The sequence below is a fragment of the Xiphophorus maculatus genome, chromosome 2, assembly GCF_002775205.1.
Source record: "Xiphophorus maculatus strain JP 163 A chromosome 2, X_maculatus-5.0-male, whole genome shotgun sequence".
Lineage (NCBI taxonomy): Eukaryota > Metazoa > Chordata > Actinopteri > Cyprinodontiformes > Poeciliidae > Xiphophorus > Xiphophorus maculatus.
Genome location: NC_036444.1, coordinates 22844028 through 22857155, shown reverse-complemented (window position 1 = coordinate 22857155; position 13128 = coordinate 22844028). Strand labels below are relative to the sequence as shown.

Here is a 13128-nt window from a genome sequence, read left to right as displayed (position 1 = left end):
ACTTTGTTAGCGAATCACCTTTTTGTTTTCTAAACTTAAAACCGTTCAAAGACAACTCGTTTGTTTTTATAGTTGATGGTTGTCCTACAGGGCAAAACAAAAGTATATTTCTTCTTCCTTAAATAGCCACAAAAAAAGAAAAATCCAACCAGGTCCTACATGTTGAATTGTGAATCAATTGTGATTAGCAATATTCATTTTGGTTCAATTTGATGAGCCACACCCAACCCTGATTGCTGCCAGAGCTATAGAGTCAAGAAATCTCTAAATAGCACCTGTCTGTCAACAAGAATTAGGCTGAAGTAACTAAAAACAAAAACATCATGATGCTCTGATCTAAGGAAATTCAAGAACGGATGAGAAACGGGGTCAGTGTCATCCATTAGTCTGTAAAGGTTCACAAAGCCATTTCCAAAGCTTTGGGAATCCACAATGGGAGATGTAATCCACAAATAGAGAAAACACAAAAAGTATTCCCAAGAGCGTATCAGTGACTCATCCAGGAGGTCACAAAAGAACCTGAAAAAAACAAACAGTCTAAAGCACTGCAGGCATCACTTGTCTCTGCTAGGTCACTGTTTACGGTTCAACAATAAGAAAGAAACAGACAAAAATGGCCTCTGTTGGAGAACTGCAAGGGAAAAGCTACTGCAACACAAATTTACATTTAAAGCAGCAAGGTAAATTGCTAATGCAAACGGCCATTGTACGACTGCAGTGGGTGCGTTTGTGGAAGATGATGCGCTGGAGCTCATCGTCGTGGCTGTAGGCGGTATAAAATGTGCACGGTGGTATTTTAAGAACATGGATGAAACTATCACACATGTTCTTGTCTGATAGTTGTGTTTGCAAGGGCTTGTATTTATTCTTGAAGCTTGGATAATGGCTCTGTATGAATGTTTTTGGTTTTTTTTGTATATTTGTGACAATGTTTTTATTTTGCATGGTTATGATTTTTAAAAAGAATGCAAAAGCAGCATAGGAAATAATAACAAAAGGGACCAGTTTTAAACTTTGTGCCCCATGTTCATATGGAAACCGCGTCTCCAAGCGTTTTTTTTGTTTGTTTTTTTTAAATAGAGTTCAGAGTTGAAATTTCACTCTTGCGTATTAATGTGGGCAGCTAAAATGCCTCTATTGTGAAAACTGTAACATATAGCCCAACTTTTATCCTGACCTACAACCCCAAATGCACCAAACCGTCATACATAACAACAACGGCTGTTTGCATACTCCTGATTGTGCATTTAAAATTCTGCGTTAACAAAATGTTTACAAAAGACGTCACCTGTACTTTGTTTCTTGTCATTCTTGTTTTCGTGTTCTGTTTACTGCTAACTTCGTTTGGAGGCTTTATGCTAATCATACTACATGATTAGAAAAACTTTCAGTTCTGGGGGGCGTAAAAATAGCTTTCTGTGCCATTCTCTGTGTTTAACTCTTGGTGTTTTTAGAAAAAGTCATTTCTGGAAACGATCTCGTGCGGACGTGGGTGTTTTTGAACTCTACAACCTGTTTTACCTGTGTGTTTGTGCCCTGAAGCTAGTCTTAATAAAATGCCGGAGCTGCTGAAGTTTTAAGCACTCTTTTGTAACCAGTACAGTAGCACTGTTCTTCCTCTAAACTGTTGTTTCGAGCCTTCAAGTCTCTCTGAAGAAGCAATAGCTAGATATGGCTAAACGTTAGCTCAGGTTGCCGTTTGGATTTTTTTTTCTGCTAGCAAAAAAGAGCCACACGTAAACTAGCCTTTTGGCAAACCCTGACACCTTTACTATTTATTGGTTAATGTACAGTGTCCCTTTGAAATAAACAAAATAATAACACCAGATGAGCAGGCAGAATTGTTTTGAAACTAAAGTTTCAAACAGGTTACAATAGTTAGCATGTCTGAAGGTGAATTAACCAGCCTACTGCGACCAGGGCAGCTAACACGAATTACTCATTTATAACTCTCTGGTGTTTTTAGTGACAGGTTTAAAAATGCATGATATTGATGTTTCTTTATAGTATATCATTTTCATTAAATAGCCGACAAGTTCTGAAAATGTACCCATGGTCTTTCTCCCTCATTATGTCTATAACTGCTACAAATTTACATCCAGATGGTGGCAATGTAATAGCAGTTTGTTCAGCTTCATGTTTTTGCAAGGAAAAACATACCATCAGGTTCTCAGTTCATACTGGACTGTGAATAATGTAAACCATAGTAGGTTAAAAAAGTGGCTTCAGGGGCGTGCCGTGGTGGCGTAGTGGTTAGCGCGACCCATATTTGGAGGCCTTGAGTCCTCGACGCGGCCGTCGCGGGTTCGACTCCTGGACCCGATGATATTTGCCGCATGTCTTCCCCCCTCTCCTTCCCACTTTCCTGTCACCCACTATCATATAAGGGACACTAGAGCCCACAAAAAGACCCCCTGGAAAGGTCAAAAAAAAAAAAAAGTGGCTTCAATGAACAACTCTCTCAACTAACTGGATTATGTAATGTCATCTCTGTGCTGGAAGGCTGCAAACTTCGATCTTAAAATGCCTCAATTGGCATTCATAATGGCTTGAGACCACACACAAAATCTCTCAGGCTGCAGCAGACACAGTTAGCTGGAACCTGGTGCTTTAAAGTGATTTCTGAAAAAGTTCAAGGAGAGGAGAGGGGAAGAAGCTTTTTCAGCCATTTGAGAACTAGAGCAAGTCAGGGAAATATTTATGGCATCCTCCAGGAGTTGGATAAGTCACTCCTCCGCAGTGAGTCCTCCACTGCAGTCCAGCAAAAACTACAGTAAAAACAAACTGGTTCATCCTCAAATGCCGCTCCAGAGGATATGGCCTGGTGTTTAAATACCAAACAAAAGTGGATTGTGCAAAAGGGGGGGGGAAACGGTGAATCTTGGAGCAGCTTGGAGCTGGAAGGCTGTTCTGTAAAAATGTAACACGGTAGTTTTGACACTTCAACAAAAAGAAAGCCACCTGCATCAAACGAATGGCTGACTTGTGAAAACCTTCTCTTGAATCAGACATGTTGCTCTGGTAACAAAGTGGACTTCTAGATATGTCCATATTAAAGGATGCACACATCAGAATTTTGTTTCTGACTTTCAATTTATTTTATATTTTTTAACCATTTTTAGCTGCCAGTTTTTGCTAAATCCATATTCTCAATAATAAGTACATCATAAGAAGACAGAACCAAAGCCTTCCAGCAGTGGTCAGCCTTACATTATCCATATAAAGAGAGGTGATATTAGCAAGGAGTCTCTGGAAAACCTGATTTTATTTGACTAAGACAAAGACCAAGTGCTTGGATATTGTTTTAGCTAGCATTACTAAAATGGCATTTTCCACATGGAGAATCTAGTCTTGCCTTTCTGGTGTCTGCTGAAAGTCTTGCTCTCTCTCACTGTCGTGCAGCCTGAATGTTTTAAAGTATACTTTCCTTTATCCTCTTATGTGCTTTTGCGAACCTCATTGTTAAACTACTTACTGCTACTCAAAATGGCTAGCTTTAAGTGTTCTTCCTTTAGTAGCATCCACGGTGAAAAAGTCAGAATTTGGGGTTTCAGGTCTTCAGGCGACCAGTAAATACCGATTGAGATGAAAATTAGCCAATCATCGTCAACAGCCAATCAAAAATGTTTATCTAAATCTGTAGGTTTAGACAACTAAGGATTTCTAACAATAAACATATATATATTCTCATAATTAGTTTTTAAACTTCAAATTTAGTCAGCATTTATATATTAATGTTGACTAACATTAATACAATTTGTTAACAGATTGGATTAATGTTAAGAAAGTAATCCAATCTGAAGGTAATTTTCTACATTGTGAGGATTTTATCTGAATACAAGTCTCATTCAGTAAAATCAAATGAAGCGTTACCAATAAACAGATGGGCCAAAGTGTCATTTCCTTTGCGACCGCAGTGCGCAAGCTTTTCCCATAAACATGTCATTCAGTGATCTATTCTCTACCCATTTTTCCTTCTAAAGTTTCTCATTTTTGTTACGGGGACATTAGTCGCTTTATTATCCTGTTATTGTGCAATTTCCTTCTCCTAAGTCCAAAGTTCAGAGCACATCCCTCTGTCCTCTCGCTCTCATTTTCTCGTGAGTGTCGGATATTAAGGGGTACCTCTGCCCTGTCAGGTGCAATCAGCCTTCATCCCTCGCATGCCAAGGCATCTGAACAGAGCAGGAAGCTGCCGGCCCCGCCGCCTCTGAAAGCACCGGCTTTCCGAGGAGAGACACTGGCATCTTGTCTTCGGCCTCAGCTCCCGTCAGTGATCGTTTTGTCTTCCTAAAGAGCCACCGATTCCCAGAACCTGACTTCCTCTCTTCAGTGCGAGCCTCACTGATGCTGCTGCGCCTAAGTGGAGAAGTGAAACCCTGTGTTCAAAGCCCGACGTTTCAAAGCCTCCCATTGCAGCCTGTTGAGGATTCACTGTGTGCTGACAGGCTTACTCTTTGGGATGTAATATAGTTAGGACCTGAATGTGCATTTAATTGAAAAGCCCCTAAATGTCTGCTGTCAGCCCTGTTAATACTCTGGTCCGCCGGAAAAGCTGGGCCTTGGTTTGGTTGAAATAAATGCATATGCGACTCCAAGAGCAGGAATTGTACTATAGTGCAGAGCATTCTGGGTGAATACGACCAAAACAAACACACAAGTCAAACACTAGTGGGACAAATGGCTCGGGGTCTTTTACCAGCGACAAAAGAGAAATTCTACAACCGCTAAAATCTGACGCTACTCAACATTTTTCTTCTTCAGACGTTTTTGTGTCATTTCCTTCAGTTGTTCTTAGTGCAGCGCCACCACAGGCGAGGAGGTGAACAGGTGTTTCAAAGGTGTTTGGCTTGTTTGAAGCAGTGCAGTGTGAAAGTGAACCGCATCGATCAAACCGAGTCTAGCGGACCATCTGGTGTGAAAACACGCTAAATGTAAAGCTTGCATGGGTGAAAGAACTTTACATTGTAAAGGAATATTCTGACCCACTTCCACAGTTTATAGAGTTTTTGGGGATTTATTTTTCACTGCTGAAGTAAAATAAAGGTCGGTTATGGATCTGATCCTTTCTCACGATTCAAAAAACTTTGTACAAATTAGCACGCACACAAATATCACGTCTTTTTGTCTTCACAAGGACTTTGCATTGACGTCCATTCATTTTTTATTACATTCTCTAGCCCAGTGGTTCTCAAACTTTTTTCAGTGATGTACCCCCTTAAAAATATATTTTTAGTCAAGTACCCCCTGACACGGGCAAAACATTTTTGGAATAAAAAAGAGGTACAGTGCTGTAAATACCCTGTAAATACTGAATATAAAATTCAGTGCATGAACACACATTTATATTTTATTGAACTTTTTACAAAATAATTTTTCCCAAGACTTATTATGAGGAGCCTACTGATTTTTTAAAGATATTTTGAAAAGCTTCACGTACCCCCTGCAGTACCTCCACGTACCCCCAGGGGTACGCGTACCCCCATTTGAGAACCACTGCTCTAGCCTATTCCCAACCCAGTACCTAACCTATACTCAATTTACACTAAACCTAGCCTGACACTTTAACATAGCACTGATTCCTATGGTGCAGTGGGTCCTGGCAATGTGGCATTTGATGGAAAAATGGGCATGAGAAATGCTAAAACACACACATCTTGTCTGCACACAAGCCTACTCTGCTTTACACACAAGGACATTCTTGCACCCATGCTAACAATCCAAAACGCAGAAGGTAATGCTGTCAGATTGGCTAGGTTTCTTTTGAAAACGTCGGGCTGGAAAAAACAGTTTTAGGTGGATCGATTAAAATTTGGACTGCTTTTAGAAAAGGTTTTAAGAAAGTCTTCATAGGAAAATTCTATCAAAATAGTTGTCACTGTGTGGCAGAAAAGCACAAAACTTGTACATATTAATGAAATGCGTTCTTCCACCCATTTTTAGTTAATTTATTTTGAAATGTCTAAAATCTGTCGAATGTGACGTCATCAGTGAGTAATAGTCATTGGTCAATCAAGTGTCTCCATGTCATAGTATTGTAAAAAATAAATTCCAGTGCAACTTGGTGAATTAAAAGGATATGGTGCCTCAAAAAACATGTCTTGTTGTGTTCCAAGAGTCAGAATGTGATAAAAGACGAGCAGAAACATCTAATGTTGTTCATGGAGACAAGCTGAATGCTTGTGTAGAAGTCTTTTTATGCACATATGTGGTTTTCGTATTGCCTTTTTATATTTGCTTATAAAGACAAGTTGCATCTACGGCTTTGTTTCAGTCGCAAACTTAAAGCCGTCTATCCGTTCCACGTTTTTCCTCAGACTGTGTGTGTCTCTGTGTGTGTGTGTGTGCGTGCGTGGGCGTGTGTGTGTGTGTGTGTGTGTGTCTCTGTGTGTGTGTGTGCGTGCGTGGGCGTGTGTACAGTTTCACTTCCTGCCCTGCTTGACCCTCCGACTGGGAGAGCTCAAACTCACTGACGTCCTCTCCGTGTCCTTTCCAGGCCACCAGGCAGTTTCTAGAGGAAATCAACAAGTGGACCAGTCAGCATGGAGTGTCTCCGTTGTCCAGGGAACTGGCCGTCAAGTTTCTCATGGCTCGCAAGTTTGACGTCCTCCGCGCCATTGAGCTCTTCCACAATTACAGGGTAAGGGATAGGGACGGTGCTAACCTGATGTGTCATCATGTGCTTAAAGCATCTGCTTCCAGTTGAACTTGCCAGCCCTGGATTTTGTCGATAAGGAGTAACGATTAGTTGGACGAGCATCAAAACTCTTTGCTGTGAATAACATTTACTTTAGTTCAGTTTCCTTTTGTGGTTTAAGGCCAGACAAAGATCCCTAGTCTGAAATGTTTCTGCAGTTGCTGCTCTAGTATGATTGCACATCAAAATTGTGGATGTGTTCCTGTAAAACCCACATGGATCTGTTAAAATAAAACAAAAAATGTCAGGTAGAGTCATCCTTAAATATTTTGTAATAAAAAATATTTACATAACTTCTTTTTCTCAGAGACGAAGGTTTAGTGGGTAGATGGAAGGCTTTGTAATTTGATCTAGTACAGTTGTGTCCAAACATTTTTGCCATGGGGTCAAAATTGTTAAGTTGAAATCACCCGCGGGTCACAAACATATCTAAATAAATGTTTGTTTTTCCAGTTTGATCTCAGTAATATACATACAATTTTTAATAAAATGAAACATAGTTGTCTAATTTTTGTTGAATACTAATCTGGAAATCGTTGATCCAAACACAAAGATTATTGCCTTTGTGTTCTTCCCTCCGTCGGGTCATTATTGTAAATAAGAAAATGTTCTTAATAACTTACCTCGTTAAATAAAGGTAAAAGTTATTTTCCCTGGCACATTATATTATAAAATGGCACTATCGAGTAACTATGTTAATTTTTTGTTATAAAAATGCTACATATATTATAGAAATTTGACTTGGGCCTGAAATTGGGACTCTGTCTCTTTAAGAAAGTCTTGCTCTTTCTGAAACTCCACCTTCAGGAAGTCATCACAACTTCCTCACAACATGGCTCCTAAATTAACCCTTTAACAATGTTTTTACCAGCGTTGCTCTGAGAAGCCTTAAACTGCTGCTGTGCAACAGGTTGTTGCTAGGTAACCAAATAGTGAGCTAGTTGATGCCACTAGCCTAGCTTAGCTGGACATGAGAGGTTGAGCAACTGAAGCTTTTCCTCTGCCTACATCCCCCAGAATGCTGCACGGTTCTGGATTGAAATTAGTGATGGGATTTTCGGCTCCTTTTCGAGATGCGGCTCTAATGGCTCTTCTTACTGTGGTGAGCCGGCTCTTTCGGCTCCCAAACGGCTTCCCATATATATTTTTGTCATTATTAATTAATTAATAGCTTAAACCTAATTTTATAATATTTTGTTTCATTATTGACATTGTTAAGCACTTATGATGAGTAAAAATGCCGCATAACAATGCTATAGCAATACCGATTGCTATAGCGTGTGATGTCCGCATGTGCCTGTGCAGGTTGTTTGTCGAGCCTGCACGATAGGAAATGCTGACTTTGCTCAGTCTGCACTCTGCCCTGGAGTTGATGTAGCATAAAATGAGTCCAAATCTTGCTCCGTTTTCTGTCACTCATTTATTTTCACCTATTCAGTTCTCACACTGACTCCCCTTCTTTCTGTGCTTCTTGACCGCTGACTGAGTGTCTGTACATAAACACCTGCCGACGAACGCTATACAACTTGGCCAATTGCCTGCCGTTTCCACAAAAAAAGTGGAGATAAACTTTTTTTTCAGTGTTTTCCCGCCACATTATTAATTGAAACTATGTGTGATTGGTCAGATGTGTGGAGCACACACTTGACATGAGGGCAGTGGACCGACCGAGGGAAAAAACTCTCCGCTCTAGCACTGGCAGAAGAGCAAAACGCGCAAGGAGAGGGAGAAGGAGGGGAGAGACAGCGAGGCACCGCAGGACAAAAAAAAACGATGTGGGGAAAAACTATCGGCTCTGGCACTTGCAGAGCACAAGCACAACGACAGGGAGGCGGAGAGACAGCGATATACTGTAGAAAAAAACCCGGCTCCCAAATAGGATCCTAAAACGGCTCCCATTGTGGAGCCGGTTCCAATCGTTGACGTGTTCACGTGTCGCGACCGACACATCACTAATTGAAATGAATGCATTATCTATTCATATTGATCAACTGTCTATAGTGATCTATAATGTTATTGATCTATTGTCCAGCCCTAGTCAGAGGCCATCCACAACGACTCTTTTCAGATACTTTGGTAGGAGTTATTACAACATGTGATTTCCCTTTGGGGTGAAGACAATATTTTTTTTATTTAAAATGAACTTAAGTTCAACATCTGAGGTATGGGCATCAACAAGCTTCTGGAATAATGTTGACATATTTATTCTCTGTTAATAAAGGTGATCGAGTTCATGCTACTTTTACTGTCATGCAGCTTTCAGTGCAGTAGAGCTGAAAGCATAAAACTGGCCTGCTTTATTGATTGAGGAAAGTTGGTGCGTAGTACCCGCATCGTTCGCAGCAAACGGCAACACAAAAGCCGTTTTTATTGAAAACGAAGACTAGCGCAACATTCCCAGGAACACGGTCTCACGCCGACTCATCATCAGAGGGATATTCCAAGAGGCGTTTTTAACTTTACGGAGAACCGAAGCACTCGTGAACAAATCCTACTTGTGTTATCAAAAGAAACAAGGGGGGTAGCACGGAGGAGCTGAGCATGCAGTCAAACGATATCGACGTAAAGGAACCGTTTCCAAATAAAAGAGACGGATGGAAACGGAATATGGGATTTTTTTGTTTGTTTTTTCTGGACTTTCTTCTTTTTTTTTTAGGCGTAACAGATGAACAACAGCTGTGCATCTGAACCGAGTATTGCTGATCTTCTCCTTTTTCAGCTTCCTGTTTGTTTGCTTGCCGTGTTCTCAGCCACCTCCATGGGAGAGAAGAGGAGCATTAAGAAACGTATGACTCCACACATCTTAGCACGTCTATCGGAGCCGGGCGTGTCCGTCTCTGCTGTAGGGACACTGTGAAGTAGTGCGACCGTGTATGCATACGTGGGTGTGTGTGTGTGCAGGAGGGCGAGATGAGTTGAGTTTGTGAAATCAAAAGTGACAAGCAGAACGGGTTAAGATATCCGGTGATCTTCCCACCATCAAAGTGGAACGTGGTGATCAAACTCCTAGTTCCTTATTTATTTGATGATCTCAGTGATTGAGTCATTTTCTTCAGTCAGCATTAACTCTCATTTGATGCATAATATTGGTGGAAGGTTAATAGGGTGCGAACGAAGAGTGTAAAAATATAAGTAGACCAATAAAAATATTAAAAGTCTGGCATTTGTGTTCAGTCCCCAAAAATAAGTCAAGTGAATAACAGACATGTCAGGGGGGAAAAAGTTGTGGAGAAGTTTTGAATGCCCAACAGAAGTTGAGGCAGTTTTATTTGTATAGCACATTTCATCAACAAGGCAGTTCAAAGGGCTTTAGACCGTAAAAACAGCATATCAGGGAGTCCTTGAAAAGTCTTAAATTCATATACCTAAAATTGCGGCCTTAAAATGTCTTAAATGTGTTGCAAAATATGTAGCCTAAGTTGGCCTTGAATACATTAACCACAGGTCTTAGATGCTGTCATGGCAGGAATATTTAATATTCTAATTTATTTTTTCTGTGGGACATTTCTGTTAGGCAAACGTTTGAGTCACATCCAGACATCTTCATTCGGTTTTTATAACTCAAAGGTGGCTGAGGCTACTGCTAATGAGCTGCTAATAAACCCTTGCTAGCTAGCTATTTTGTGTCTATCATTGCTAAGTTTAAATGTATCGCCAATTTGTCTTTGCCACTGGCTCACTTCTGTTTTCAACCCGTTCTGTGCAAAAAAGCTTGGTACTACTACTACATAAAATATGCAATTTTCTTTTGCATAGTCTGCATTGCTACAGGTCATAAATTTAATTCACAATGGTCTGGAAAAGGTCTAATAAGGTCTTGAATTTGACTTGATTACCATATTACATGTGGAGACCATGTAATATGGTAATGAATTATAAAACAAACATATTTTGTCAAATGCCTTCATCAAAGTCATCAAAGAAATATACATCAAATATAATAATCAATGTTCAAGTCATTATTTATCAAAGGCAACACTATATAGGCAGATATTTAGCCTTGATTTAAAGGAACTCAGCGTTTCCGCAGATTTGTACCTTTCTGGAAGTTTGTTCCACATTAGTGGAGCATAGAAAATAAATGGTGCTCCTCCATATTTGGTTCTGGTGGGAGCATGTTTCAACTCCATTACGGTACACAGGAAAGAAGAAGAGAAAAATTGTCCCAATGACAGTTTGTCACAAGCAATTTACATCAGATAGCAGACTTGTAGAAAAATGCCCTCTACTCATATGAAACCATTTTTTTGTTAATTTTTAAGATCAAAATGGTGCCCATATACAAAAAAGTAAACATTTAGCTTCAACCTTTTTCAAGCATTGAAATGACCCAGTCAAAGCCCATACTGGAGTCCAATCAGATGGACTTGGTCACAGTCTCCATCCAATCTAACTGAACTTGAGATATTTTGCAAAACAGAATGGCGGACAGAAAATATCAGCATTTACACCCAAAAAGCTGGTAAAGACACCCCCTACAGGCCTGTAGCTGTAACTGCGCCTTAAGGTAGTTCTAAATAGTATTCACTCAGTGAGGCTGAACACAAATTCACACTGTAATTTTAAAGATTCTTATTTGTTATTAGTTCTTTCCACCTCGCATTGAAGTGCTAATTTGCTTTTGATCTATCACATAAACCTCTAAGAAACCCCCCCGAAAGTTTGTGGTTATGATGTGACAAAATGCGGAGAGGCTCTGCAGCTCAGACAGTTTCCAGACCCGACAGGGTGGCGCAATGGTGAAAACTTTGACCTTTTAGAAAGGATTAATCTCTCACCTCGACACCGAAGTCCCTTTAACGCAGCACTTGTACCGAGTCATGGGCCGACAGATCGGTCTGAGCAAGCGAACATCAGTGTATCCAACCACTAGGAAAAAACTGGATTTCAGTGTTAACATCTCATCTAGAAGGTTTTATTTAAAACTGTGAAGTTTGTGGCCATGAAGCAACTTAATTGTAGTTTCTTGATGACTTTACTTTTTTCTTTTCTTTTTTTTTGCATTGCATTGCATTGATCACCAGTTGTTACCAAATATGTACGAGGAGTAGCCAGCCTGAAAGCATGCTACTTAAACATTCTGTTATATCAGTTCTGATTTGGTACTTTTTGTATACTTTTGTTCAGAAATATGTAGTTGAGTCATTCCCTCTGGGTTTGGATGTGGATCAGGTGCAAGGATTGTTGTTATGATGCATAACTATAGCAACAGAGGATTTTCTGCCCCCTACAACTTGGAGCAGCTGATTAGCATCTTCAAACATCAAATAATACCTGAACTACGACACCGGATAAATTTGAAAAAAAAAAAAAAAAAAGTCGTCCAGACAGAGATTTAATGAAGCGGCAAAAGCAAATGAGGTGGATTAGCAGAGCTTGCCGTCAGCTGATGATGAAATTGTGCATGACAACATCAAAATTTCCCTTTGAGATGAATTATTTCTGAATTTAAACATTAATATGATGATGTAATGTATGCTTGTTTTTAAATCTAGGATTTTATCTGTTTTATGAAAATGTCTCGGTGGTTCATCTTTGTGATTTCCGGACACTTAAAGGTTCAATAAAAATCACTTGGGAACCAGCTGAAGATCAGTTTGTGTGTATTTATAGAGAATGGATGAGAGTTAGGTTAATGTTGAGAGTGACATGTTTTTTTCTCCTTTAGGTAAGCAGAATAAAACCAAACTTTCTTATATTTCATGATTTTACGTTTAATATTTGATCATGCTTTGTGTCCCACTCTCTAAAAAAAACTAATTTAAGCTTTGATCATATTTATTTTGGTCCATGTTAATGTCTAAGTTTGTGTCTTGTCAGATTGCAATGATATATAAGATGAGGAGTGTATAGGGAGAATAAAAGTTGTTAATGTCATTGTCATCATCATGACATTTTAATCTGCAGAAACCAAGATGAGAGTCCCTAATCTTTGTTTTCATCTATTTAAATGTAAAACTCAAGGTAGATTTTAACGACCTAGTCCAAGCACCTTAAGATCAGGTTGAAGGAACCTCCACGTGATCACTCCAGGGTTTCCTAGATTCCAGCTAGAAATAACACGGGTCTTCCTGCGGCGGCTCTATTGTTCACGCAGAGGAATTCAGCTCCTCTGGCTTCCCAGCAGGCTGACTTCACCTTGCTCCCTTTTGATCTGTTCGTCTTCAGGAAACGCGTCTTAAAGAAGGGATCGTCAGACTGCAGCCTCAGGAAGAGCCACTGCGCTCCGAGCTGCTCAGTGGAAAATTCACAGTGTTGGTAAGAATGTTGTTTTTTTCCCTTTAAACGCCTGTATTAACTGATAAGAGTCAGATTTCTCTTTATAATATTGCTCAAAGTCAGTCAGACTGGGTGGCGAAACCTCGCAACTTTCAGAAACCAGAGATGTTTTTGTACTCGTTTAGAGCCATAAATGTTGCATAAAGTTTTGT

General features: G+C 39.8%; 1 protein-coding gene across 3 annotated transcripts in view; it reads left to right on the top strand.

Annotated features, from left to right (window-relative positions):
• The window catches only part of ptpn9 (protein tyrosine phosphatase, non-receptor type 9), a 29126-nt gene that overhangs the window by 4447 nt on the left and 11551 nt on the right, over nucleotides 1-13128 (top strand). For all 3 annotated transcript variants that reach the window (XM_023349504.1, XM_023349498.1, XM_023349493.1), the window contains 2 exons: nucleotides 6497-6640; nucleotides 12866-12955. In XM_023349504.1, coding sequence (XP_023205272.1) covers nucleotides 6497-6640; nucleotides 12866-12955 — 234 coding nt within the window. The remainder of the gene's footprint in view (nucleotides 1-6496; nucleotides 6641-12865; nucleotides 12956-13128) is intronic.